At 35.4% G+C, this 25515-nt stretch overlaps 1 protein-coding gene across 6 annotated transcripts; it reads left to right on the top strand.

Moving 5' to 3' along the window:
* The first annotated feature begins 17871 nt into the window (after positions 1–17871).
* On the top strand, positions 17872–23698 carry LOC100781438 (protein FAR1-RELATED SEQUENCE 9). Of its 6 annotated transcripts, XR_005887707.1 has the most exons (7): positions 17872–18054; positions 18117–18303; positions 18408–18519; positions 18630–18709; positions 19511–21063; positions 23126–23352; positions 23496–23698. XR_005887707.1 is itself a non-coding variant. In XM_006572850.4 (6 exons), exons 5-6 carry the CDS (start codon positions 19585–19587, stop codon positions 23291–23293), a joined length of 1647 nt encoding a protein of 548 aa, XP_006572913.1. In that variant the 5' UTR covers positions 17872–18054; positions 18172–18303; positions 18408–18519; positions 18630–18709; positions 19511–19584; the 3' UTR covers positions 23294–23698. The 6 variants fall into 6 exon arrangements, 5 of the variants coding, with proteins under 5 accessions (XP_006572913.1, XP_006572912.1, XP_040863743.1 ...); XM_006572850.4 differs by having other exon boundaries at positions 18172–18303; positions 23126–23698; XM_006572849.4 differs by having other exon boundaries at positions 18128–18303; positions 23126–23698.
* Positions 23699–25515: the final 1817 nt, after the last annotated feature.

Raw genomic sequence — 25515 nt, 5'->3', positions numbered from 1 at the left:
TTATGATGTATGTTTTTGGCAGTTTTTTTATTATAAATTATATTATTGACCATTCAATCAGGTATTTATATGTTTTCTATATTATAGGGAGATGAAATGCATGTTGTGTGCAAACAAGATCAACTGAAGTCTCGCAAGGCTGATTTGAAAGAAAATTTGACTTATGTGATGCATAATTTTAAAGTTATCAAGAATGATGGGAAATTCAGAGTTTGTGATCATGAATATAAATTATGTTTTACTGGAGTTACTGTTGTTAGGCAATCTGATATGGAACACTTACCTTTTAGGAAATTCAGATTTGTTGATTTTTCCAGTGTCATCGCTGGTCATTTTCAAATTGGACTCTTGGTTGGTAAGATCGTTGTTTGCAATTTGTGGATTGATTTTGTTTGACGTGATTATGGCTTTTCAAGTAAGATGCGTTTACCTTGTGGTTGCTTTAGATGTTATTGGCGTGGTTGATGAAGTGGTATTCCGATATGTGTCATCGAAAAATACGAGGGTTGTTTTGAAATTAAAGTATTTAAGGTTATCTTTTACAATTTAAGTTTTGAGTGTGTGTCATTGTTGTTTCAATCGGATGATGATTAGATGCTGATATACTGATACATTAATTGTTGTTTCCTTCTGATAGTGGACAGGTGCTATCCTGCACACTCTGGGAAAATTACTGCTTACAGTTTTTGTCTTATTTGAATGACGTTCAAGATGAAAGGCCGATCGTTATTCTTTTGACACATGCCAGCATTAAGGAAGCGCAGGGTCAGTGTAATGTGAAATTTCTCAATTTTCATGCTTACTAGATAATATTTTTTTGGGGTCTAATCTGTAGGATCATATTCGTCGTCGGTCAGTAATTCTTTCAAGGCGTCTAAACTCATGATCAACGACCTTGTGCTGGAAATTCAAGAATTTAGAGAGAGGTATTTTGGCAATGTGCTACTTATGTGATTGTAATTTCAAACTGTTAAATATGTAAGTAATCTTTGTTGGGCTTTTGCATTTGTTGTATTCTTATAGCCTTTTAGATTTAGGGATCGAGGTTAGATAAGTTTTGACGCCTATTGGACAAGGAGTTCACAGGTTTCAGGTCATCTCATTATCATCAAAAGATGCATTTCTGTCAAAGGCTGAGTGAAAAATATCTCTCAGATAATGCACTTCTGAGGATATGTTCTTATTCATTTGGAGCTTCTCTTTGCGAAAATCTATTGTTATTTCCTTCAAACAGGAAATTGTTTGTGTTACTGTTGCCAAGATTACAACTATAGTGATGGACAACTATTCATGGTGCTATCCGGCTTGCGATCAATGTTATAAAAAAGTTGACATAGAAATTGTGCCGTTCACATGTCTGTGTGGAAAAGAGAACGATCAACCTGTACTAAGGTGATTGATTCACTGTTTAATTGGTATGACGTTCATCAACTACTTTTTCTTATACTGGTATCTATATTGGCAGGTATAGAGTTGAGGTGATGGTTAATCACAAGGGTGAACAGACCAAATTTTTTATCTAGGACCGTGAATATGCACAGTTAATTGGTCAATCAGCGGATGAAGTCAACAAGCTCAAAATAGAAGTATGTTATTGTATTGTCATGCAATGTTTTTTAATTTACAGTGAAAATTTGTTAGGTTGCTATCCATTTTCATTCTTCTTTTTCCGCGCAAGGATGGCGATGTTGATTTAAATGTCTCTCCTCAAGCACTAGATAGGCTATTGGGTTGTTTCCTTGCATTCAAAGTGAAGGTGCAACCAAGGTTCAGGAATTCTGTTGTTCTTAAATATTCAGATGAATCAGACTTGATCAATGTTGTGCTGGATATGATTCCCGATAGTGAGGTTGTGTTTTGTCAAATGTATTTTAGTTATTGTGAGTGTATGCATATATTCCATTTGTTTTTTTAGTGTCAATTCATATATCATGCAGCCATGTTGCAAGATCGAGAATTCAATACTTGAGTTGACCGATCCTACAGAGCTTGAATCTGTAAGCTAATATTGTCTTTCTCTGTTTTTCTTGGTGTATGTTGCAATGATGGCAACAAAATTTAGCTGACTCATCAATCAATATTTTATGCAGCAATCTGTGTCTGTTACCGCTGATCATGACCGCTCAATGCTTGACTCAAGTGAGCCTACAGAGCTTGAATCTGTAAGCTGGCGTTGTCCTTGTGTGTTTTTGCTGGTGTATTTTCCGATGATGTCAACAAAATTTAGCTTACTGATCAGTTAATATTTTATGCAGCAATCTGTGTTTGTTACCGGAGATCATGACCCTCTTCTCAGGATTCCATTGACACCAACTAAGCGCGTATCTTTTGATGAGTTGGATTATGAGCGAAAAAACTTTCAGATTTCACCTGCCGAAGTTTCCTCCAACAAATTAGCCAAGCATTCTCAGGCTGAATGAATTATGCTGTTGACATGTTGCCTTGGATGTTTTTTTATGATCGTATGACCAAATTGTAATATTTACCCCGTCGCACTTTTTGCGGTTTTTTTACTCTTTGCATGGACGACGTTGTTGGAACATTAATTGTTGGCTATTTTGTAGAATACCGTTCCTGTCTCATTTTTGTTAAGTTCATTTTGTACTTGCAAACCAAAACTGTTTTTTTTCCTCTTTGATTAAATGAAACAATAGTTTTTTGGGGCTTTGCATTACTCTATTTGTTAATACTGTGATGAAATTGCAATCTGTGGATTATTGTTGTCAAAATCTTAATGAATGTAATCAACTCAAGTTAACTGATGAATTAAAATTTTTTTTCTCTGCTGAGTGCTAATTAAAGAGAGATTGAATACAAGGATTATTTCGATTCAATACAAGAATGCTGATGAATGTTAACAAGTCAAGATAATTGATAAAGAGAGATTGAATACAAGGATTATTTCGATTCAATACAAGAATGTTGATGAATGTTAACAAGTCAAGATAACTGATGAATTAAGGGTTTTTTTTGAACAAATTACACATAAACTAAAATATAAGCTGACATTTAGTAATTAAACTCAGTTTTTTGACTACTTAAATATTAATCATGAGTCATTACAATCAGTAAAATAGATTGACATATTAAGTAATTTTCAAAACTATTTAATCCTATCTTTATTGCTATTGCACAGCTAATTTTGAAACTTAATATTCAGTACTAAGTAAAGAGAGATTCAAGGCAAGGATTATTTCGACTCTATTAGGGATGAGAATTGCAAATATGACATATTGATCAACCAAAGAGAGATTGGACAGCCTTTGATATCAAAGTTTTCTCTACCGTGCATCTTTAGTTGTAGTTTTGTGTTCTAATTTCAATTTCATGCTTAATTTTCTTTTTTATTACAATAACTGTAAAAATGTCTAATCACATTTAATCCACCAAACCCAGAATTGATATTTGCCATCTCTTGCTTTATGTCAATTAAGATTTGTTTATTAATTTACCCATGAATCTTTAGTTGTAATTTTGGATGCCAAAACAAATCTGTTCATTAATTATGAAATCCATTATATAAAAACATCTAATCACATTTAATCCCCTAAACTCGTATTTCATATTTGCCATCTCTTGCTTGATGTCAATTAACATTTATTTATTAATTTACAAAATATTCCATCCTTTGTTGCAAGTTCCGTTCTAAATTCTTAAGCTCTAAAAGTGCAGATCAATCACATAGTTGATTCTATATCCAGAACTTACTCCTCTATATACAATATCTTTACATCTGAGTCTGATCATTGCTACATGACTCATTTTCGAAGCTACTTTAATTCAACTTGCATGTTTAATTTTGTCTTTATTACACAACTGGACATTTGGAATTACTTTGATGTATAATTTCCTCTTTGTGCATTTCAAAACTTTGTCGTGGTGAATTGATATACCAAACAGCTTCATTGATATCAACTGCAAACATGCAAAACAATACACATGCAAATGCATCTACCTCAGGTAAAGCCAGAATGTATAGGAAAGCTATCCTGGAAAAAAAAAAAGATAAGATTCAGCCTGATAGATCACATGAGGCAACTATAGATTCCACTCTGAAAGATATACAACGTCATGGTGAGAAATTATAAATAAGATGTTTTCTTTTAAAAAAACATTAGTCTGTTCAACTTGACTTAATTTGTATCTATTCTTAAGTCATGACAGCTGATTCATTAGAGGATATAAATTCTGAATCTCCACAAGGTACGATGATAGAAAATCCTTGTTCACTTTTTTTCCCAAATTTTAATTATATCTATGATATCTAACCTAAATTGTTACAACATCTGATTCTAATTTTTTGTCTGAGGATGAAAATTGTCAATCCAATAGTAATGAACCTGTAATCGATACTGAAGGTAATAATTATAGCTCTGATATAACCTTAAGGATATCGATTGATATGCTTTAAATTAAATTCTACTATCTCATTAGACAATTTCAGGCTATTCTGACTTGGGTGATCAGGCCAGGCAATGTAGACATTGCAATGCAAAAATGTGGTATAATGAAAGAATTTCAAAAGATAAAAATACAACAAGTCCAAAATTCAGCTTATGTTGTGGAGATGACAAAGTTGAACTTCCATTATTACAAAGTCCCCCGAAGTATCTTGAACGACTTATGTTTGATGGTAATGCAAGTGATAGTAAAAATTATCAGTGTAACATACGGACATATAACATGATGTTTGCCTTTACATCTGCTGGTATTAAGCTAGACAAATCAATTAATGAAAGCAGAGGACCTCCTACAATTAGAATTCAGGGTCAACCATGCCATCGAATAGGCAGCTTATTACCAATGCCTGGAAAACAACCGAAATTTGCATAGTTATATATCTTTGATACGTAGAATGAAGTTGAAAATAGAATTAATACAATGAGGTAGTACTTCTTTTGTTTCTTTTATTATCAAATATGAAGAATTATGATTGGGAAAACATGTTTTCTGACACCAATGGATGTATTTTTATATTGTTTTTTGCAGCCAACATGTTGTAATTCAACCAGAGATTGTTTCAACTTTAAGTCAAATGCTGGATGAGCACAATGTCCATGCAAAAAGTTTCAGAATGGCCAGGGACAGATTGACAGATAGTCAACTAGATAATGTAAAATTGAGATTGATAGCTGCACGTGAGAAAGATGGTCGTACATACAATCTCCCAAATGTTTCTGAAGTTGCTGCCCTGATTGTTGGTGATTTTGATCCAGACTCAAGAAGAGATATTATTGTTGAAACTCAAAATGGAGAATTACAAAGAATCCATGAATTACACTCTAGCTATCTAGGACTCCAATACCCTTTACTCTTCCCTTATGGTGAAGATGGATATAGACCTGATATACTTCACCGTTCTATATCTAGCAGCAGAAAAATGAAGAGAAATCGTCTAACGATGAGAGAGTGGTTTGCTTATAGACTGCAGTCCAGATCAAATGAAGCACAAACTTTGTTGCATTCTAGAAAACTATTCCAACAATTCATCGTTGAAGCATACACCATGGTTGAGTCTGAAAGACTTAGCTACATCAGGAACAATAAAAAAAAAACTTAGAGTTGACAAGTATTTAGTTTACAAACATCATTGGATGCTGGAAGCAGTAAAGGCTCATCTAAAGGAAAAAGAATGATTTTGCCGTCAACCTTTGTTGGCAGTCCACGTTATATGGACCAACTTTACTTTGATGGTATGACAATATGCAACCATGTGGATTTTCCAAATCTTTTTATTACTTTAACCTGTAATCCAAATTGGCCTGAAATCCGTAGAGTACTTGCACCTTTGAATCTAAAAGCAATAGATAGACCGGATCTTATCTCACGTGTTTTAAGAATGAAGTACGAACAAATGCTTTTTGACTTAACAAAAAAACACCTACTTGGAAAAGTAGTCGCATGTGAGTTTGCCATTAATATGCTTCTTAAAGTTACACATTTGTTTATTGCTTTTCATTTTTCCCTGATATGATACAACTATACAAAATTTCTATATTACTGTTGCACTATTAATACGATCAGCTAACAATTGCAAATATGCACACAATTGAATTTCAAAAAAGAGGACTTCCTCATGTGCATTTATTGCTATTCTTACACCCAAATAATAAATATCCATCTTTAGATGACATTGACCAGATAATATCAGCAGAAATTCCTTCACATGAAAATGACCCGGAACTCTATACATTAGTCCAAAATCATATGGTACATGGGTCATGTGGAATTCTGCAATCTAAGTCTCCATGTATGAAAGAAGGCAAGTGTAGCCGTTTTTACCCTAAAATGTTTCACCCTTAAACTGTTTTAGATTCAAATGACTATCCAATCTATCGTAGAAGAAATGATGGTCGTATAATTTCAAAGAATGGAGTTATTATTGATAATAGATATATAGTACCTTACAATGCAAAATTGCTGAGAAAATACCAAGCACATATAAATATTGAATGGTGTAATCAAAATACTTCCATTAAATATCTATTTAAATATATAAACAAAAGGTTATGACAGAGTCACTGTTGTTATTTATGATGCTAATGATGCACTTGAGAATCCTATCACTCAAAATGATGAGATTAAAGAATATGTAGATTGCAGGTAATATTAATTTAATATGTATACTTAATTTACTCATTGTTTCTTTAATTAACTCTTTTAATTATGAATTTTTTATGCCAGATATATTTCTCCATGCGAAGCTACTTGGAGAATTTTTGGTTTTCCAATACATGCTAGAAAGCCTGCTGTGGAGAGATTACATTTTCATCTGCCAGGGCAACACAATGTTCTTTATGAAGATGATGATGATATAGATGATATCCTGTCAAAGCCAAGCATTTCAGATTCAAAATTCTTAGCTTGGATGAATAGCAACAAATGTTTTTCAGAAGGTAGAAATCTTACTTATTCATAATTTGTTTCCAAATTCGTGTACAACCAAAAGGCTAGATCATGGAATCTTAGAAGGAAAGGCAATACAATTGGCAGGCTAATATAGGTTCCACCAACCATTGGTGAATTGTTTTATCTAAGAATGATGCTTACTACATGCAAAGGAGCTACTTCATTTGAGGATATTAGAACAATTGAAAATGTTTTATACCCTACATATAGAGAAGCATGCTTCGCAATGGGTTTTTTGCAAGATGACAGAGAATTTGTGGAAGCAATCAAAGAAGCTAAGGACTGGGGCACAACTAATTATTTGAGAAAATTATTTGTCTTAATGCTATTATCAGGTGCCATTACTAAACCTGCAGAACTTTGGAATCAGACATGGAATTGGTTAGCTGAAGACATTGCATATCATTATAAAAAAACAACTCTGAACATAGGTTAGTTTTAATCAGTTTGTAACTTTCTATATTGAATAACATCGCAGATATGCATTGTTTAACTATTTTCTTTATCATTTGTTAGAATTAGAGATTGATGATGAGCAACTTAAAAATTTAACATTACTGGAAATTGAAAAACTTCTGCATCCACACCAAACATCACTCAAAGACTATCCTACAATGCCATATCCTGAGGGTGCAAATCTTGCATTGTGTCTAGAGAATAGCTTGATATTATCTGAACTTAATTACAACAATGATGAGGCTAGATCAGAATTCGAAAATCTTTTTCTATCTATGACAGGTAATCTACCAATTCATATATTATAAATTGCATTTAACAAAGTTAAATTCCATCTGTATCTTCTAATTTTGCATCTGCTAATTCTTCATTTCTATCAAATCTCAACTTATTTTTTATTCTAGACGAACAAAAACAAATTTATCACAAAATTATGGAAGCTGTCAACAACAATGAAGGTCGCATGTTTTTTCTATATGGATATGGAGGTACAGGAAAAACATACATATGGAGAACATTAGCAAATTCACTGAAGGCAAAAAATCAAATTGTGATTATGGTTGCTTCTAGCGGCATAGCTTCTCTGTTATTGCCAGGAGGCAGGACTGCTCATTCCAAATTTAAGATACCTGTGCCAATTTTTGAAGACTCAACATGCAACATACTTCAAGGAAGTCAACTAGCAGAATTGTTAAATCAGACAAATCTGATAATTTGGGATGAAGCACCCATGGCACACAAATTTTGCTTCCAAGCACTTGATCAATGTTTAAGAGACATTATTAAAGAAAAAAAATCGAATCAAATTTTTGGAGGCAAAGTTATTGTATTTGGTGGAGATTTCCGACAAATTCTGTCAGTCATTCCAAGAGGAAGTCGTTCAGACATTATAAATGCAACAATCAATTCATCATATTTGTGGCCTTCCTGTGAAGTCTTAACAATCAGCAAAAACATGCGTTTACAAGGCAATGCCCAATCAATTGATGATCAAGAAACTACTAAATTTGCAAAGTGGATTCTAGATATTGGAGATGAAGTTATTGGGAATCAAAATGATGGATATGCTACCGTTGAAATTCCTGAGTACCTATTGATTACTGAATATAATGACCCCATTGATGCTATAGTCAAATCAACATTTCCAGATTTATATGAACATCACAGTAATCCTGAATTCTTCAAATGTAGAGCAATATTAGCTTCCACCAATGAAACAGTTGAAGAGGTCAATGATTATATACTTTCCTTGATTCCAGGTATTTATGCATATCTGAAACTTACAAAAACTAACATCCATTCAGTATTTATTCTCTATTTAACTTTGCATGCTACCTGAAATAAATATAATAGGTGAACAGATGGAATACTTAAGCTCTGATTATATAGAGAAGTCAGAAACCATTGACAGTTGGCATTTCCAATCAATTACAACTGAATTTCTCAATTCACTAAACACATCTGGTCTGCCAAATCATCGTATCAAGCTAAAAATCGGTAGTCCTATAATGTTGCTAAGAAGCTTAGACCAAACATAAGGTCTGTGAAATGGTACTAGATTAGTAGTTACTAGACTAGCCAAACATGTAATTGCAGCTGAAATCATTTCTGGCAAAAATTTTGGCGATAATGTTTACATCCCAAGAATGTCAATGTCACCTTCACAATCACCATGGCCTTTCAAGCTTTTAAGAAGGCAATTTCCAATCATGCTATCTTATGCAATGACAATTAACAAGTCTCAGGGCCAATCACTTTCTATGGTTGGACTTTATTTGCCAAAACCAGTCTTTAGCCATGGAAAATTATACGTTGCATTATCAAGGGTCAATTCAAGGCAAGGATTGAAAGTTCTTATTCATGATAAAGACCAAAAAAATATGACTTCTACTACCAATGTAGTCTTCAAAGAGGTTTTCAAAAATCTTACAAGGTAACTCTAAATTTTGAAACAACAAATTGTACTATTTATTGGCAACAATTCCTAACTGTTATCTTACTCATATACATTCTAACATACAGCCAAAGATGATATCATATATTACAATCTTAAATTTTACATTGTCAGGTATGTAATCTTAATCACCACATTAATATCTTCCATTTATAATTTCATTTACTTAAGGTTATATTATTAACCCGTTTAGAAACATATCCATAACCTCTGAATATTTAGCACTTTATCACAGCTTAGCATATTGCTATCACATCTTTAAAAATGTCTTTTACTTAATTAAACAATGCTTCTCATATTCAGTTGCTTTCTTTTACAACCAAATCATACAATGACCGCCTCTCATCCACAAATAAGAGCTACTAAAAGAGAACTAGAATCAAATGACTTTAATATATCTGAGCCCAAATTGTTGCTTTGACATTTACCTGTACAAATTTTCTTTATTTTTCTCCGAAATATAGAAATTTAAACTATTGAAGTTCAATAATAAAGTATCTAGTGTTCATACGCTACTCCTTATATGATAATTATCCTTTAAACAATATTTAAAAAAAATCGCTCATGCCAATCGTGCAAATATATTAGATCATGCTGCATATACTCCATTGGTTGAAAACAACATCATTCTTATTTTACAAAAAAAACTACATTAAAAAAATCTAGTTATGCAACATGACATAGTTAGTTTTAAATAATTGCCATATATATCCTTCAGAAATCATATCATTATAAAATACCATATCATACCCCCTCTGCAATACATTAAAAACCAAATTCTAACAAGCAATTCTAGAAATTGCCCCAATCCTCATATCCAGGCCCAAAATAAATCTACACCATTACTGCCCCACAATATCAACGGTGTTAAGCTTCTACTTCCAACAAAAACTCTTCATTTACTTGGCACTTCTTCAATTCACAATTATTCACTTCACACCTATTGACAATCGTGCTCACTTTAAAAGCAATGATCAAATCAACCGTCAGTTATGCCATTGGAAACAAGCAAATATTAAATACCATACTCTAGAAAATGCTATAATCTACCTTCTCCTGCAAATCCTCTTTCACTTTTCTGTCCAAACTCCACTTTCACGCCATCCACAAAATGAACAACACATCTTCAACAGCATCAAGTAAAGTAAGTCATTCCTACTCTCCTCTTCACGCCAGGCAATTTTTTCTTCCTTTTCTTCAAGATCTACACTTAATCTATTCAAACTACGATATCTATGTGATTGCAGATGAAAAATCCCATGACCGGACCACCATTGATCATTCAATTTATCGCTGCCTTCAACAATGACAAAGTCATCTTTTTTTCCAATTCTTCCATTAGTATTATCGTTCCATATACATGCATTTATATTTCTCACTTTTTTTACAGAATACCATACAACTTCCAGCATTCTATCATACACAATGGGCACCACAGTATCCCGAGTTTGTTCATCTCAGATACAATGGAGCCATCTACGAAATACGGGTCAGACAACACAAAGAAAAAGTGTATTTAGCAGATGGACTCGAAAAATTCAGGAAAGATTTGAAAATCTACGAGTCAACCACCATCAACTTTTTTGCTTGTGGCCATCACTCTGTATTTGACATACATTTCATACCACCACTGGAGCAGCAAACTTGTGGCAGACATAGGCATTCATCCAGAAAGCATATCTGGACTCTTCGACTTACTCAGGAAATGCTGGGTGCTCCTGAACCCCTGGTAAGTTGACTTTCATACCTTAATCTCTTTAAACACATTTTTACCATTTTAACAATTCTACTTTTTCCAATTTACAGAAACTCCCCCGTTGTACAGAAGTTCCTCTTAAAGCTTGCGGTAATCACATGACAGTCTTAAGGCGACATGGCTACCCATTGCAATGGAAAGTTGAAACTCAGAATCCTGCTATTGGGGGAAAAGGCGTTGTCCAACCATGGTACGATTTTCTTGAAGAAATGGACTTTGATGATGGAGATGAAATCTCTATTTACTATAGACATTATGAAAAAATTTGGGATATCATAATTAGGAAGCAGGAGATTGGGAGGATAGTGATAACAATTAGACTGCCTTTAGTTCCAACAAACTCTGTTAATGTTTACTCATGGTATTTTGTTGTTAATCAACTTTGTTTTCAATCAACATTTTGGTGTTAATCTCCATTTTCCTGTTAATCAACTTTGTTATTTTGGTGTCCATCAACATTTAGAAAACGCTTACCAAACAACCCATGCATGTGCACGGGTTGCAGACTAGTTATCTATAAAAAAAAAATTACACAAATTATAATTGTAAAATGAAAAAAAGAATGTGACTGTTTGAATGAAGCATTCGATCACGCTTTCCTCCTTTGTTTATGAATGAATCCATTTCGATCATTAAGATACTAACATGGGTAGGATTTTAAATATTAAAATAACTAATTTAAAAATGGTATTCACTAAAACTGCCACAATTTTTTTTTCATTAAAATCATCCTGGAAACTAGTTCAACAAAGACCAAGGTGGATCATCCAACAGGCCTCAAAATCAAGGGCCTAGCCTTTATGAGAGAACAACCAAGCTGGATGAGACTTTGGCTCAGTTCATGCAGGTTACTATGTCTAATCACAAGAGCACAGAGTCTGCCATAAAGAACTTGGAGATTCATGTACGACAGTTAGCCAAGCAAATAGCTGAGAATTCTTCTGGAAGTTTCAGAGCCAACACTGAGAAAAATCCTAAGGAAGAATGCAAAGTTGTCATGACTAGAGGCAAGAAGGCAATCATAGTGGAAAATGAAGGGAGGAATGTGGATGAGCAAGAGTTAGGAGCTGAAGAAGAAAAAGAAAAAGAAAAAGAAAAAGATTAGTTGAGAGAGAAGAAAATAAATGGTGAAGAGAAAGAAGAAAAAAATGAAAAAAAAAGAGAAAAAGAGGAAGAAAAGAAGACAAAGAGTGAGTTGGCTAGAGAAAAGAAGAAGGAGGTTGTCCCATGCTCAGGGAAGGAAGTGCAATATCCTTTGGTGCCATCCAAGAAAGACAAGGAATGACATTTTGCTTGTTTTCTTGATATCTTCAAGAAATTGGAGATAACTATCCCTTTTGGAGAAGCCCTACAGCAAATGCCACTCTACTCTAAGTTTATTTGCGCTTAGCGCACTGATGCACTTAGCGAGACTATGCTGCGTGCTTGGCTAGATGACTCGCTTAGACCAATTCCAATAATTGCAATTCCAAAGAGGTTTTTGAGCTTAGCGTAATGCTCTCGCTTAGCGAGGCCCCTTCAGCCAATGGGTAGGGTTTGATGCGCTTAGCGCGAGTAGTGGCTTGCTCAGCGCATGAAGAATGATTCGCTTAGCGCACAGGGCGGGCTGAGCGAGTTGATGACTGAAAAATTTTCTAAGTTATTCTTCATCCACAACTTCAAAGAAGCTCAAACAATCCCATGTTATCATACAAAACATGTTGATGACTTACTCTAGCAATCACAAACAAGTTGAAACCTAACTATATGCAATGATTAATAAAATAAAGGAAAAAGAGCTGGGTTGCCTCCTAGTAAGCGCTTTTTTAACGTCACTAGCTTAATGCATGTTACCTCATGGGTCTGGAGCAAGCTTGGCTCTGGCCATCAGAACCATCTCATTCTTAAGCTCATCCATCTTAGAACAGATGTTCCTGTCAAGTAAGTGCTTTTCTGCATCAAACAAATCAAATTTGATCTTCTGATCATCTACACCCATTTCAATTTTACCTTTCCCCATATCCACCACACAATTGGTGGTTACCATGAATGGACGACCCAAAATAAGTGGGATTTCAGCATCCTCCTCAATATCCATGACAACAAAGTCCCAAGGGAAGGTAAATTGCCGCACCTTGACGAGGACATGTTCAATCACGCCATAAGGCCTTGTAATAGAATGATCTACCAGCTGCAATGTCATTCTTGTTGGCATAATTTCCAACTCTCCAATTCTTCTACAAATGGAGAGAGGCATCAAATTTATACTTGCCCCTAAGTCAATGATGGCTTTACCAATTGACACTGGACCAATAGAGCAAGGGATTGTAACACTCCTTGGAGTTTTAAAGCCTTAGAACTTGATAAAGCAAGCTAGAAAACTGTATGTCTAGGAATGGAGTGCAGTGATTTAGTCTTTAGTATGTTGTAATCTTAATGCAACTCATTTAAACTAAGTTTGTTGAGGGATCAAGGATGAGGTTTAAATAGAGTTAGGCCCATTCACTCGAGGGATCTTGGTTTGGGTAATTTTTCAGCATAAGAACACTAAAACAACGTTAAATAGAGAAAAACCTTTAGCAACATCAAAACAAGTTCAGTAGAATGACCAAACGCTTTTTACTTGACTGTTTTTACTTCTCAACTTCTAGATATTTTAGTTTGTAGTTGATTAGATTTTCATATAAAAACCCCATTTAACATTTACTGCTTTAAACAAATGTTTGCTCATTGGACACGTATTTTCTGAGTGAAACAAGTTCCCTGTGATTCGATACTCGGTTCTTACCGTTTTATATTACTTGCGCGACTCGGTACACTTTCCGATTAGGTTTTCCGAAGAGCGAACAAAGTTTTTGGCGTCGTTGCCGGGGAACTTCTTTCCATTTAGAAAGTATACTTCAATTTGTAGACATTTATTCATTATTTTTTGATTGATTTTGTGAATAGTTAGTTAGAATTACGCTCTCTTGATTTGGTTAATTGCTGGTCATTTTAGTGTTTCTTGTATGCGAGGCAACTCTTCTGCAGGTGATTTAGTTCCATTAGATTTGGAGATAGAGGCTACTTGCAGGAGAAACAACGCCGAGAGAAGGAGAAAAATTTTGCAGGAAAGGACAACACAACCAAGTTTGGAGAAAGCTCAATCATCTGAATGATCTTCAGTCTTTCCAGAGTTAAGAGAATCTGAAGTAGGTGCCTCTGAAGTTCTAATTATGGCTGAAGATCAACCACGAAAGGTTACTCTTGAAGATTATTCTAGCTCAACCGTGCCGTAATTCTTCACAAGCATTGCACGGCTGGAAGTTAAAGCTTACAACATCACTTATCCTCATTCCTTGATTTAGCTGATTCAAGGAAATTTGTTTCATGGATTGCCAAATGAAGACCCTTATGCACACTTGGCTACTTAGATTGAGATTTGCAACAAAGTGAAGATTGTCGGTGTGCCAGAAGATGCAGTGAGACTCAGTTTATTTTCATTTTCCTTGGCTGGAGAAGCTAAGAGGTGGTTGCACTCTTTTAAGGGAAACAATTTAAAGACTTGGGAGAAGGTTGTAGAGAAGTTTTTGAAGAAGTATTTTCCTGAGTCCAAGACAGCTGAAGGCAAGGCCGCTATCTCTTCATTCCATCAATTCCCAGATGAATCCCTGAGTGAAGTGCTTGAGAGATTCCGTAGTTTGCTGTAGAAAACACCAACTCATGGATTCTCCGAGCCAATTCAACTTAACATTTTTATAGATGGGTTGAGGCCATAGTCCAAGCAATTATTGGATTCTTCTGCTGGAGGGAAAATTAAATTGAAGACTCCTGAAGAAGCTATGGAGTTGATAGAAAATATGGCTTCTAGTGATCATGCTATTTTGCGTGATCGGGCTCATGTGCCTACAAAGAGAAGTTTGCTGGAGCTTTCCTCACAAGATGCACTGTTGGCACAGAATAAGCTGCTAGCTAAGCAGCTAGAATCATTGACGGAGACACTTAGTAAGTTGCCAACCCAATTGCAAGTGACTCAACCCTCACATTCAACAACTCTGTAGGTTGGAGGATGTAGCATATATGGAAGAGCTCATGAATCTGGTTGCTGTATATCTCTTGATGAAGCTGCAAAGGAGGTGAATTATACGGGGAATCAGCACCGACCAGGATTTAATGCTAGAGGATTAGTAGGTTACCAGCAAGGTTCCAATTTTAATCAGAATCAAGGGCAATGGAGGTCTCATCCTGGAAACCAATTCAATAAAGACCAAGGAGGATCATCCAACAGGCCTCAAAATCAAGCGCCTAGCCTTTATGAGAGAACAACCAAGTTGGAAGAGACTTTTGCTCAGTTCTTGCAGGTTACTATGTCCAATCACAAGAGCACAGAGTCTACTATCAAGAACTTGGAAATTCAAGTAGGACAGTTGTCTAAGCAGATAGCCGATAATTCTTCTAGAAGCTTTGGGGCTAATACTGAGAACAATCCCAAAGAATAATGCAAAGCTATCATGACCTGAGGCAAGAAGGTAATCATGGTGGAAGATGAAAGGGGGAATAGTCATGAGCAAGAGCTACTAGCTAAAGAAGAAGAAAATCAATTGAGAGAGAAAAAAATAAATGATGAAGAGAAAGAAGAAAAAAATGAAGAAAAGAAAGAAAAAGGGGAAGAAAAGAAAACAAAGAATGAGTTGGCCAGAGAAAATAAGAAAGAGGTTGTCTCATGCTTTGGGAAGGAAGCACCATATCCTCTGGTGTCGTCCAAGAAAGATAAGGAACGACACTTGGCTCGTTTCCTTGACATCTTCAAGAAATTGGAGATAACTATCCCCTTTGGAGAAGCCTTACTTGCACTCGTGACCTCGGCACAACGACTTAGGCCATACTTCTAGAGTTATCAAGTGGTAGTCAAAACAAACTATCCCATCAAACAAATTTTGAGAAAGCCCGAACTCGCAGAAAGAATGATAGCCTGGTCCTATGAACTTTCAAAGTTCAACATTCACTACGAACCACACGAACCACACGGCCCCATGAAGACACAATTCATGGTTGACTTTCTGGCAGAATTCGCTAGAACGACACAACCACCCATGCTGGTGGATCATTTTTGTTGATGATGCGTCTAACGTAAAAGGAAATGGGGCAAGGATTATCCTCGAAGACCATAACAATATCACTCTAGAGCAAGCCCTTAACCTCAATTTCAGAGCCTCAAACAATCAGGTAGAGTAAGAGGCGCTCATTGTAGATCTGAAGCTAGCCAGAGAAGTTGGAGCCAAGTGGCTACGATGCTACAAAGACTCGTAGCTTGTCCAAGGATAGTTTGCCATCACATACTAGACCAAGGAAACAGTGCTGCTCAAGTATTATCACGTAGCGAAGTCTCTAATCGACAATTTTGAATGTTTCAAAATGTATTACATCCTTAGGGAAAACAACACCTGAGCGGACCTACTCTCTAAGCTGGTCAGCACCAAGAAGGCCAAACACCTCAAGACCATCATCTAGGAGACGCTCCAAACTCCCACCATAGATGTTGAGGAAATTATGACTAGAGAAGAGGAGGAACCAAACTGGATGACCCTATACAAAAACTTCATAATACGGATGGTCCTACCAATGAATGAGGACGAAGCCTGACACCTTAGACAGAAGGCCAGCTACTACGTTATCCTTAATGGCGAGCTATTCAAAAGAGGGTTGACAACACCCCTACTCAAATGCCTAAACAGCCAACAGGCAGACTACGTAATAAGAGAACTTCACGAAGGGATTTGTGGACTCCACACCGGAGGGTGCTCCCTAGCCACCAAAATGATGTGAGCAGGCTACTATTGGCCAACACTTAGGGCATACACCCTTGACTTCACCAGGACATGTAGGCGATGTCAATAGTTTGCAGACGTGCCACACACTACTCCTAACAACCTTCACAGTCTGATCTCCCCTTGGCCCTTTGCCATGTGCGGAATGGACACACTGAGACCGTTGCCAAAAGCCTTATGAGCTGTCAAATAGTTACTAGTCGACATCGACTACTTCACCAAGTGGATAGAAGCAAGACCACTTCAGGACATTACGACCAACGAGGTGGAAAAATTCACCTAGAAGCACCTCATTTGTAGTTACGACCTCCCATACGCCATTGTCACCGACAACGACACCCAATTCAAAGCTCAGACTTTTGAAGACTTCCTCACAAGACTAGGCATCAAGCACCTAGTCACCTCTGTCGAACATCCTCAGACTAATGGATAGACAGCTAATAGAGTCATCTTCATGGCCCTACGAACTAGACTCGACAAGTCTATAGGCTTATGGAAAAAAGAACTCTACAACATACTATGGGCATACCACTGCACACCCTAGACAGCTACCAACAAAACTCCTTACTCACTCACATATGGCACAAACACCATGATCCTTGTAGAAGTCGGAAACCGTCGATAATGAGACTACTATTTCAGCAATAGTAGAAAGAAGAGAATATAAGAATAGAACTTGAAACTATCAAAGAAATTTGTGAAATAACGAGGATTAAGGAAGAGCCTGTCAAACTTCAAGCAGTTAGAATATACAATACAAATGTTCAACCACGAGCCTTTCAACCCGACGATCTCGTATGACGAGTCCGAGAGAAATTTACAAATTTTATCTGAATCATTTATCCATTATTAAGCTTAAAAAGTTAGGCATAAAATTTGAAAAAATAAAAAAGTAGAAAAAAATTTATAATAAAAAAGTTGAAAAAATATGTTAAATTAATTTATTAAGGATAATATTTAAAAAAAAAATTAAAAAATATAATTAAGCCTAATTTAGAGTGATAGTAACCATGTATTTGAGCACAGCAAAGAGAGATCGGAAAGAGAGCGTGGCCTTATCATATCATAATTGGTGAGCAGCCGAGATCTGTTGCCGGTGCATCGAGGAAAGTTTAGAGTTTGAACTCTGTTTATCCAATGCACAAAGCGTAGATCTCTGTGATATAATGGATTACAGGAAAATCAAAGACGAGGTGAGTGTTTTTTCGCATATTTCTTCAATTAATAGTACGATTTTGATGCATTGTTGTTGTAGGATGAAGTTAGGGATGTGGGCGTTGAGGACGTTGGAAAATCATTTTTGCTGTCAGGTACCGGTATCGCTATCGCTCCTCCGGGCTGGATAATGGATAGTTGTGTTGTACCGTTTCGTATCTCTTCCGGTCCCAGATAACGATTTGACTTCCGAGGGAGAAACCAAAATTGACAGCCACAGGGAGAAAGTAAGTAAAGTGGAAGCGCAAGTATGAAAACAATTCACATATAATAAGTGAAATACTTACTTGTTTGATTTCTTAATTATTATCCCTGTTGCCTGTTGGTATAGGTCAGTTGTTACACTTGCATTGACTGTTCTTACTAGTTCGCAAGGCATTCTAATCGTTTGGTCCAAGAGAGCTGGCAATTATGAGTATAGAGTCACTACTGCTAACTTTATGGTGAGGATATATCACATCCTCATATCCTATACGCTCATTCTGTTATTTCTACTTTTATTATCTTCCATAACTTCAAACCGAAACCTGCTTTATTTCTCTTTTGGTTATAGGTGGAGACTTTAAAATGTGCTATATCCCTTGTGGCCTTGGGAAGAATATGGAAAAAAGGCGGTGTCAATGAGGACAACAGGTGAAGCCATTTTTTGTTTTGTTTAGATTTCTTAAATACTACTATGTCCGCAATAATGAGGAGCTGCAAGTCAGGGAATATATTAACATTTTAACAGTGCATTTTTAATTATGGTTGTGAACATCTTTAATCCGATCTTTTTGATATTTTTGGAACTGGACTAATTTGACTGTTAGTTGCATTTGTAAACTCTTGGGCTTCCTTATTCCCTGAAGAAATAACCTGTGTATGGCTAATTCATAGGAAGAAAGTAGTTGTTTACTTTGTGAATCTGATTGAAAATTTAATACTTCATCATATACTAGTAAGCACAGTTGCACTTGGTAATCAAAACATTTGGTTATATGGTCCTACAAGGTAACTTTTAAAACCAAAAACTGTCTTGATGGGATTTTGAACTGTATACCCCATGAATACTCCACCACTATATTTTGATATTTTAATTTTGAAAAACAGACAAACATTCCTTTTATATGGTGTTTATTTTATGTGTGTTGGGGGGAGGGTCTGAACAGTGTTCTTTTGGTGGAGAGGAGTTCACAAGGCTAGAACCTATATTGTTAATTGTGTTGAGTAGGCCAATGGGTTCATGTAATTTTCCTGGTGGTATTTATGTATTTGCAACTTCATCTTTTTTATTGAAGCTTTATTTTTTTTCCCTTGTTGGTGTTTTTTTAATCTGGGTTTACAACAACTCACGCACATTGCTCAACCAATTGAGCTAGACCCCCTTGTCGGTGTTTTATATAGAATGAATTTATATAACTTGATAACTTGATGTGTATTGTTCCTTGGACATAGGTTGACTACAATCTTTGATGAAGTTATAGTGTATCCTATTCCACCAGCACTTTACCTTGTCCCCTACAGCACAAATGAGTATCACTAGACAGTGTCCCCTTGGTGGTGGGGGTCATCACGTATTGGACTACTTGAAGCATATGCAGGCAGAGAATCCTGCTTTCTTTTATGCAGTCCAGGATGTCAATAATCTCGCGTGTGGGAATATATTTTGGGCTGATGCAACATCTAGAACAAACTACTCTTATTTTGGAGATGCTGTTATATTGGACACAACCTACAAGACTAACCGATGCCGGGTTCCATTTACCTCTTTCAATGGGTTGAATCATCATGGGCAACCTGTGTTATTTGGTTGTGCATTGATTTTCAATGAATCTGAGTCGTCATTTATATGGCTATTCAGGACTTGGCTTCATGCCATGTCTGGCCGCCACCCTGTCTCTATTACAACAGATTTGGACCCTTTCATACAAGTTACTGTTGCCCAAGTTCTCCCTTCAACTCGCCATCGGTTTTGTGAATGGAGCATATTCAGAGAAACCCGAGGCAAACTGGCTCATTTATGTCAGTCATATCCTGCTTTTGAAACTGAATTCAAGAAATGCGTTCATGAAAGTGAGACTATTGATGAGTTTGAGTCTTATTGGCACTCACTCTTGGAAAGATTCTACGTCATGGACAATGAGTGGCTTCAGTCAATATACAACTCACGACAACATTGGGTTCCTGTGTACTTGCGGGAGACTTTCTTTGGAGAGATATCTTTGAATGAGGGAAATGAATATTTGATTTCTTTCTTTGATGGATATGTGAATTCATCCACCACTCTACAGGTATTGGTTAGACAATACGAGAAAGCCGTGTCAAGTTGGCACGAAAAAGAATTAAAAGCAGATTATGACACTACTAATAGTAGTCCAGTTTTAAAAACACCATCTCCTATGGAAAAACAAGCTGCGAGTCTTTACACGAGAAAGATATTCATGAAATTCCAAGAGGAGTTAGTAGAGACTCTTGCAAATCCTGCTATAAAAATTGATGATTCAGGAACAATCACTACATATCGAGTTGCCAAATTTGGGGAAAACCAAAAATCTCATGTTGTGACTTTTAATTCTTTTGAGATGAAAGCTAGTTGCAGCTGTCAGATGTTTGAATTTTCAGGAATTATTTGTAGGCATATACTGTCAGTCTTCAGAGCTAAAAATGTTCTCACTCTTCCATCTCAGTATGTGTTGACATGCTGGACAAGGAATGCTAAAACCGGTACATTGTTAGATGAACATGCATCTGAATTGCCAAGTACTTCTCGTGAATCTGTACCAGTTTGTTATAACAATTTACGACAAGAAGCAATCAAATATGTTGAAGAAGGTGCAAAATCAATCCAAATCTATCATGTTGCCATGAGAGCTCTGAAAGAAGCTGCTAAGAAGGTTTGCACCATAAAAAATCAGAGTTCTGGAACAGCAGAGGGAGCTACAGCAACCAATGGAAGCAGGGGTGAATTGCTTGTAGCAGATGAAGATGTTCCAAGCAATCAATCTGTGGTTAGTTTCTTTGAACTTAAGATTTTTTCCTTAGATGATAAAGCCATTAGGTTCTCACTAGAACAATTATGTACACAAAGTCTTTCCCTGGCAAATTCTACAATGAGCTGCATCCAAGGAACTATACTATTACTGTACATGTTTTTGTGTTGAAGCAAAAAAAAAATGTACAAAAGGAAGGGGAAGGGGGCAGTTTCCCCCCCTTGTACAACCTCCAAGCTGGCACTTGGAGATCATGCTTGTTGTTTTCTAGGTAATGCTTTTCAATGTGGTAAGTAAATAACATTTATGTTTGATCTTCTACAAAGTGCTACCATCAACTTTAAACTTGTCTCAATTAATCCTTAAACTTTACATAATATACCAATGAGGAATAATAGCAATGTATTCTCCTTGGGTTTTTGTGGGCTGCAATGTTAATGCTATGATAATTGAATGTTGGGGAATCTTATAGACCGGTATTTATTGCTGATCGTTGGGATGGGAAGGGATAACATCTTGTGCAATTTGATTGGCTTTTTGTTTGGCACTGTTATGCAAATTTGTATATGGGTTAGGGTACCCCTTGTACCTTGTTTTTTAATATAATCTCTTTTTATTGGCTGATAAAAAAAAACTAGCAATGTATTCTCTAATACTTTCTTCTTAAGACTCTCTCATATTAGTTGAACTTCATGTGAGTTCTACTAGTTTGGGGATGTGAGCTGTATTTAGTGGGGCCAACATGAATACTACCTTATAAAGAGTGTGTTGGAAAGATAATGTTAGTTTGTTGCTAGTATTTCTCATGTGCCAGTAAATCCTTTTGTTTTTTATAGCATCCTTTAACTCATTACAGAGGTGTGCTTACCATGTGAACACTTGAGGACATGTCAAAAGACTATCCATCCATATCATCAAATCCTCACAATCCATTTTTTTTCTGCTTTATTTGTTTATTTAATAAATGTTCATAAATTAGAAAAACAAAATTATCTTTTTAAACAAAAACTTAAGTAAATTGTGAAATCTAATATATTTGTTGAAAACTGGGAAGATTGATTTAGGAAGAGGTAAAAACCACTTTGATGAACAAATCTCTAGAATGGGTGGGTTTGCACATTTTGGTTGGGGAGCTCTGCTTTGGTGTGCATGCAGTTGTAGACAGGTTGCATCTTGATTTTAACCTATGTTCTGCCTGGTGACAGTGGGTGGTGGTGATTGCGAGTGCTGGGTTTAGGATTAATGCATTATAGATTTCTTTGTCTCATTTATTTTTGTTCAAGATTTTTGTGGTGCATGGTTACTGTTTGGGTGATGACGGGGTTTGATGTTGTGGCATGGTGGTTGGACTCCATGCCACTTACTATTTTTTAAATTGTTGATGATTTAAAAACCTCGTAAATTATATTTTAAAACAAAAATAAATAAATAATTGGTCAAAAAGATTATTCACAAATGAATGGATTAGATGTCACGTAGCTCTTCCCTTGTTGAGTTAAATGGTAGCTAAACAGAAGGGTCTATTGTAATATTTTTTTAAGTTAATAGATTGGGACAAATTTAACGTTGGGTGATGCCATTTTGCAAAAGGGTAAAGTCTAAGAGGCTGATTGTAATTTTCCCTTGAAAAATATGTGCTATTTATACTATTTTATGTGAAGAATCTGTATTGCATATGTTTTGGTCATAACATGCTTGTTTGTCTGTGATGGACTTCTTCGACTTGACTGGTGATCTTTTTTCTCAACTCCTCTTAGTAATTTAACAAGTTTAATTTGTTTAGCCTGTAAGTTTAAATTGAACCTCTTGAAATTGAGGCTGTTTATATGGACTTGGATCTGACATTGTCTTGATGCCACCTTATATTTGCGCTCATCTTGCTAAGCTTTTAACATTATGCTATAAATTTATGTTTCTTTTTTACTAATTATTTTATAGAATTATGACACAAAGTTTGTGTATTTGCATTTGCATAAGTGTACACATTAGAGTAAGAACTGACAACATCTTATATGTGGCCTGTATTTTTGTTAATAGACGTGGTATTATAAAAAAATTCCTTTTGGATCCTATGCAACAGGCGGAGAAGCAAAAGAAAATAGGAGAGTTGACTGCTGAGTTAGAGGCCACAAATCAACGATGTGAAGTTTATAGAGCAAACTTGCTGGCTGTGCTAAAGGATATGGAAGAACAGAAGTTAAAGCTATCAGTAAAGGTTCAAAATGCAAGACTTAGTTTGAAAGAGTGATTCCCTGATTGCAAAGGGTTTTAATGCATGCCTGTCTTGCCATTTTGATTCCTCTTAGGGTATGTTAATAACCTTTGCGTAGTTTATCGTGGTCCGTGTCTGCAATCTGATTGAATATTTGAATTTCTCGATAAGTTATTAATTTTATTATTAATTTCTGTGCTATAAACATTCATTGAGCCACCCCACCCCTGTCCTCCAGCACTGCTGTGCGCCTACACCTCCGTCCAGATCCAGCACATACTCCCTTGCACCACCGTGTCATCGGCACCCACCGGGATCCTGTAGTTACGGGTTTTGTTGTTGCTGTCAATGGATTTGAGATGGTGATTGGGATTTGAGCCAACAATAAAAATATGATTCCGTTGTTGTACAATGAAATTATTTTTTCGTTGTTTTTTTTCATCCCCCTTTTAATCCTGCTCAATAGAATTATGTTTTCTTGGAAAGAGTATTTTTGAAATAAAATAAAAAAGTAGTCCGTATAGGTAGTTTAATAGCAGTATTGGTAGTGCCAATATTAATTTCCTAAATTAAATAGGCTTAGTAGCTTTTGAGTTAGATTGACCTTTTTTTTTTGCCTCGAATCAAGAAGCCTTAGGGGTTGTTATTGGCACCTATCATCATTCAAAATTTCAAATTTACCCTCACCCACAATACATAACAGAATCATCTTCCGTTGCATTAGGGGATGCAAAAATGGTTCAACGAAATCCTGATTCCGTTTTATAGTATACAACTGAATCTTGATTTTGATGTTTTTTAACCCTCCTTACACAATGGAATCATGATTATGTTGTGCATCATGTTTTATGAAAAAATTATATAACAAAATCATGATTTCATTGTGAGCTTCATTCAGACATAACATATTCGTATTTTTGTTGTGTATTTTTTGTTTTAAAAAATAAATAACGAAAATAAGATTTTATTGTGCATCTCGACAAAGAATACAATGAAATCGTATTTTTGCTATTTTTTTACGATTTTTATTAATTATAAATGAAATATATATTTTTTAAAGTAATCAAATTAATTGTGATATAATTTATCATTTTTAATAGTACTCAATGTTTTTTAAAAATAAATTAAATTAATTGGATACATATTATTATTTATAAACGTAATCAAATCATTAAAGAGTAATTTAAGTCATCACTAATTTAAATGTATATAAAAGGTAATTTATGTAACAATTAATTTGATTACGGTTAAAAACATAATGTTTGTCATCATTAACATAATTTGTATCAAAATTAATTAAACACTAATGGATCAAATAACACTAAACCCTTAATAGTCAAGTACCCATAAACCCTAATTTTTAAAGTAACACTAAACCCTAATTTGTCAAATAACACCAAACTCTAACTAGTCAAGTAACCTTAAACCCTAATTAGTCAAGTACACATAAATCATAATTAGTCAAATACCCCTAAGCCCTAATTTGTCAAGTAACCTTAAATCCTAATTTGTCAAATACTCATAAACCCTAATTTATCAAATACCCCTAAACCCAAATTGGTCAAGTAACCCTAAACCCAAATTGGTCAAGTAATACTAAACCCTAATTAGTCAAGTACCCATAAACCCTAATTAGTCAAGTACCCATAAACCATAATTTGTCAAGTAACCCTAAGCTATAATTTGTCAAGTAACCCTAAACCCTAATTAATCAATTTGTCAAATAACCACAAACCCTATTTGATCAAGTAACACAAAACACTAATCAATCAAGTACTCATAAACCCTAATTCGTCAAATACCCCTAAACCCAAATTTGTGAGGTAACCATAAACTTTGATTTGTCAAATACTCCTAAACCCTAATGTCGCAACGTGGGCCACGACGAGACAGCGAACTAAAATTTTAGATAAATTGTTTCCCAAAAAAAGGAAAACTTGGGGACTCCCCACCAATATTTATTTAAGAAAAATGTTAGGAAAAAAAAAAAAGAAATGGTTTACGATTTGAGAAAAAAGGATTCAGGAGTCATTTACGTACGGAGAAGGTGTTAGCATCCCATACGTCCGTCATGAAGATGACGACCTTTAATCGAGTGTGCTAAAAATAAAATGAATTTTTAATTGTTATCTTCCCTTGAGAACATGAATTATGTTTGTTATATTTTTGTTTATTTAGGGGAAAAAGAAAGAAATATTTTTAGAAAAAAGAAGAAATTTTATGTTTTTTTTAGTTTTTTAGGTCACAAGGTGTTTGCT

Source organism: Glycine max, chromosome 1, assembly GCF_000004515.6.
Source record: "Glycine max cultivar Williams 82 chromosome 1, Glycine_max_v4.0, whole genome shotgun sequence".
Classification (NCBI taxonomy): domain Eukaryota; kingdom Viridiplantae; phylum Streptophyta; class Magnoliopsida; order Fabales; family Fabaceae; genus Glycine; species Glycine max.
The sequence above is the reverse complement of the archived record's forward strand: the minus strand, read 5'-3'. Positions and strand labels throughout refer to the sequence as shown.

Coding starts and splice junctions, on each gene's coding strand:
- LOC100781438 (XM_006572850.4), top strand. CDS start 19,585: ATGAGTATCACTAGACAGTGTCCCCTTGGTGGTGGGGGTCATCACGTA. Junction 21,064..23,125: donor TTCCAAGCAATCAATCTGTG/GTTAGTTTCTTT, acceptor CCTATGCAACAG/GCGGAGAAGCAAAAGAAAAT.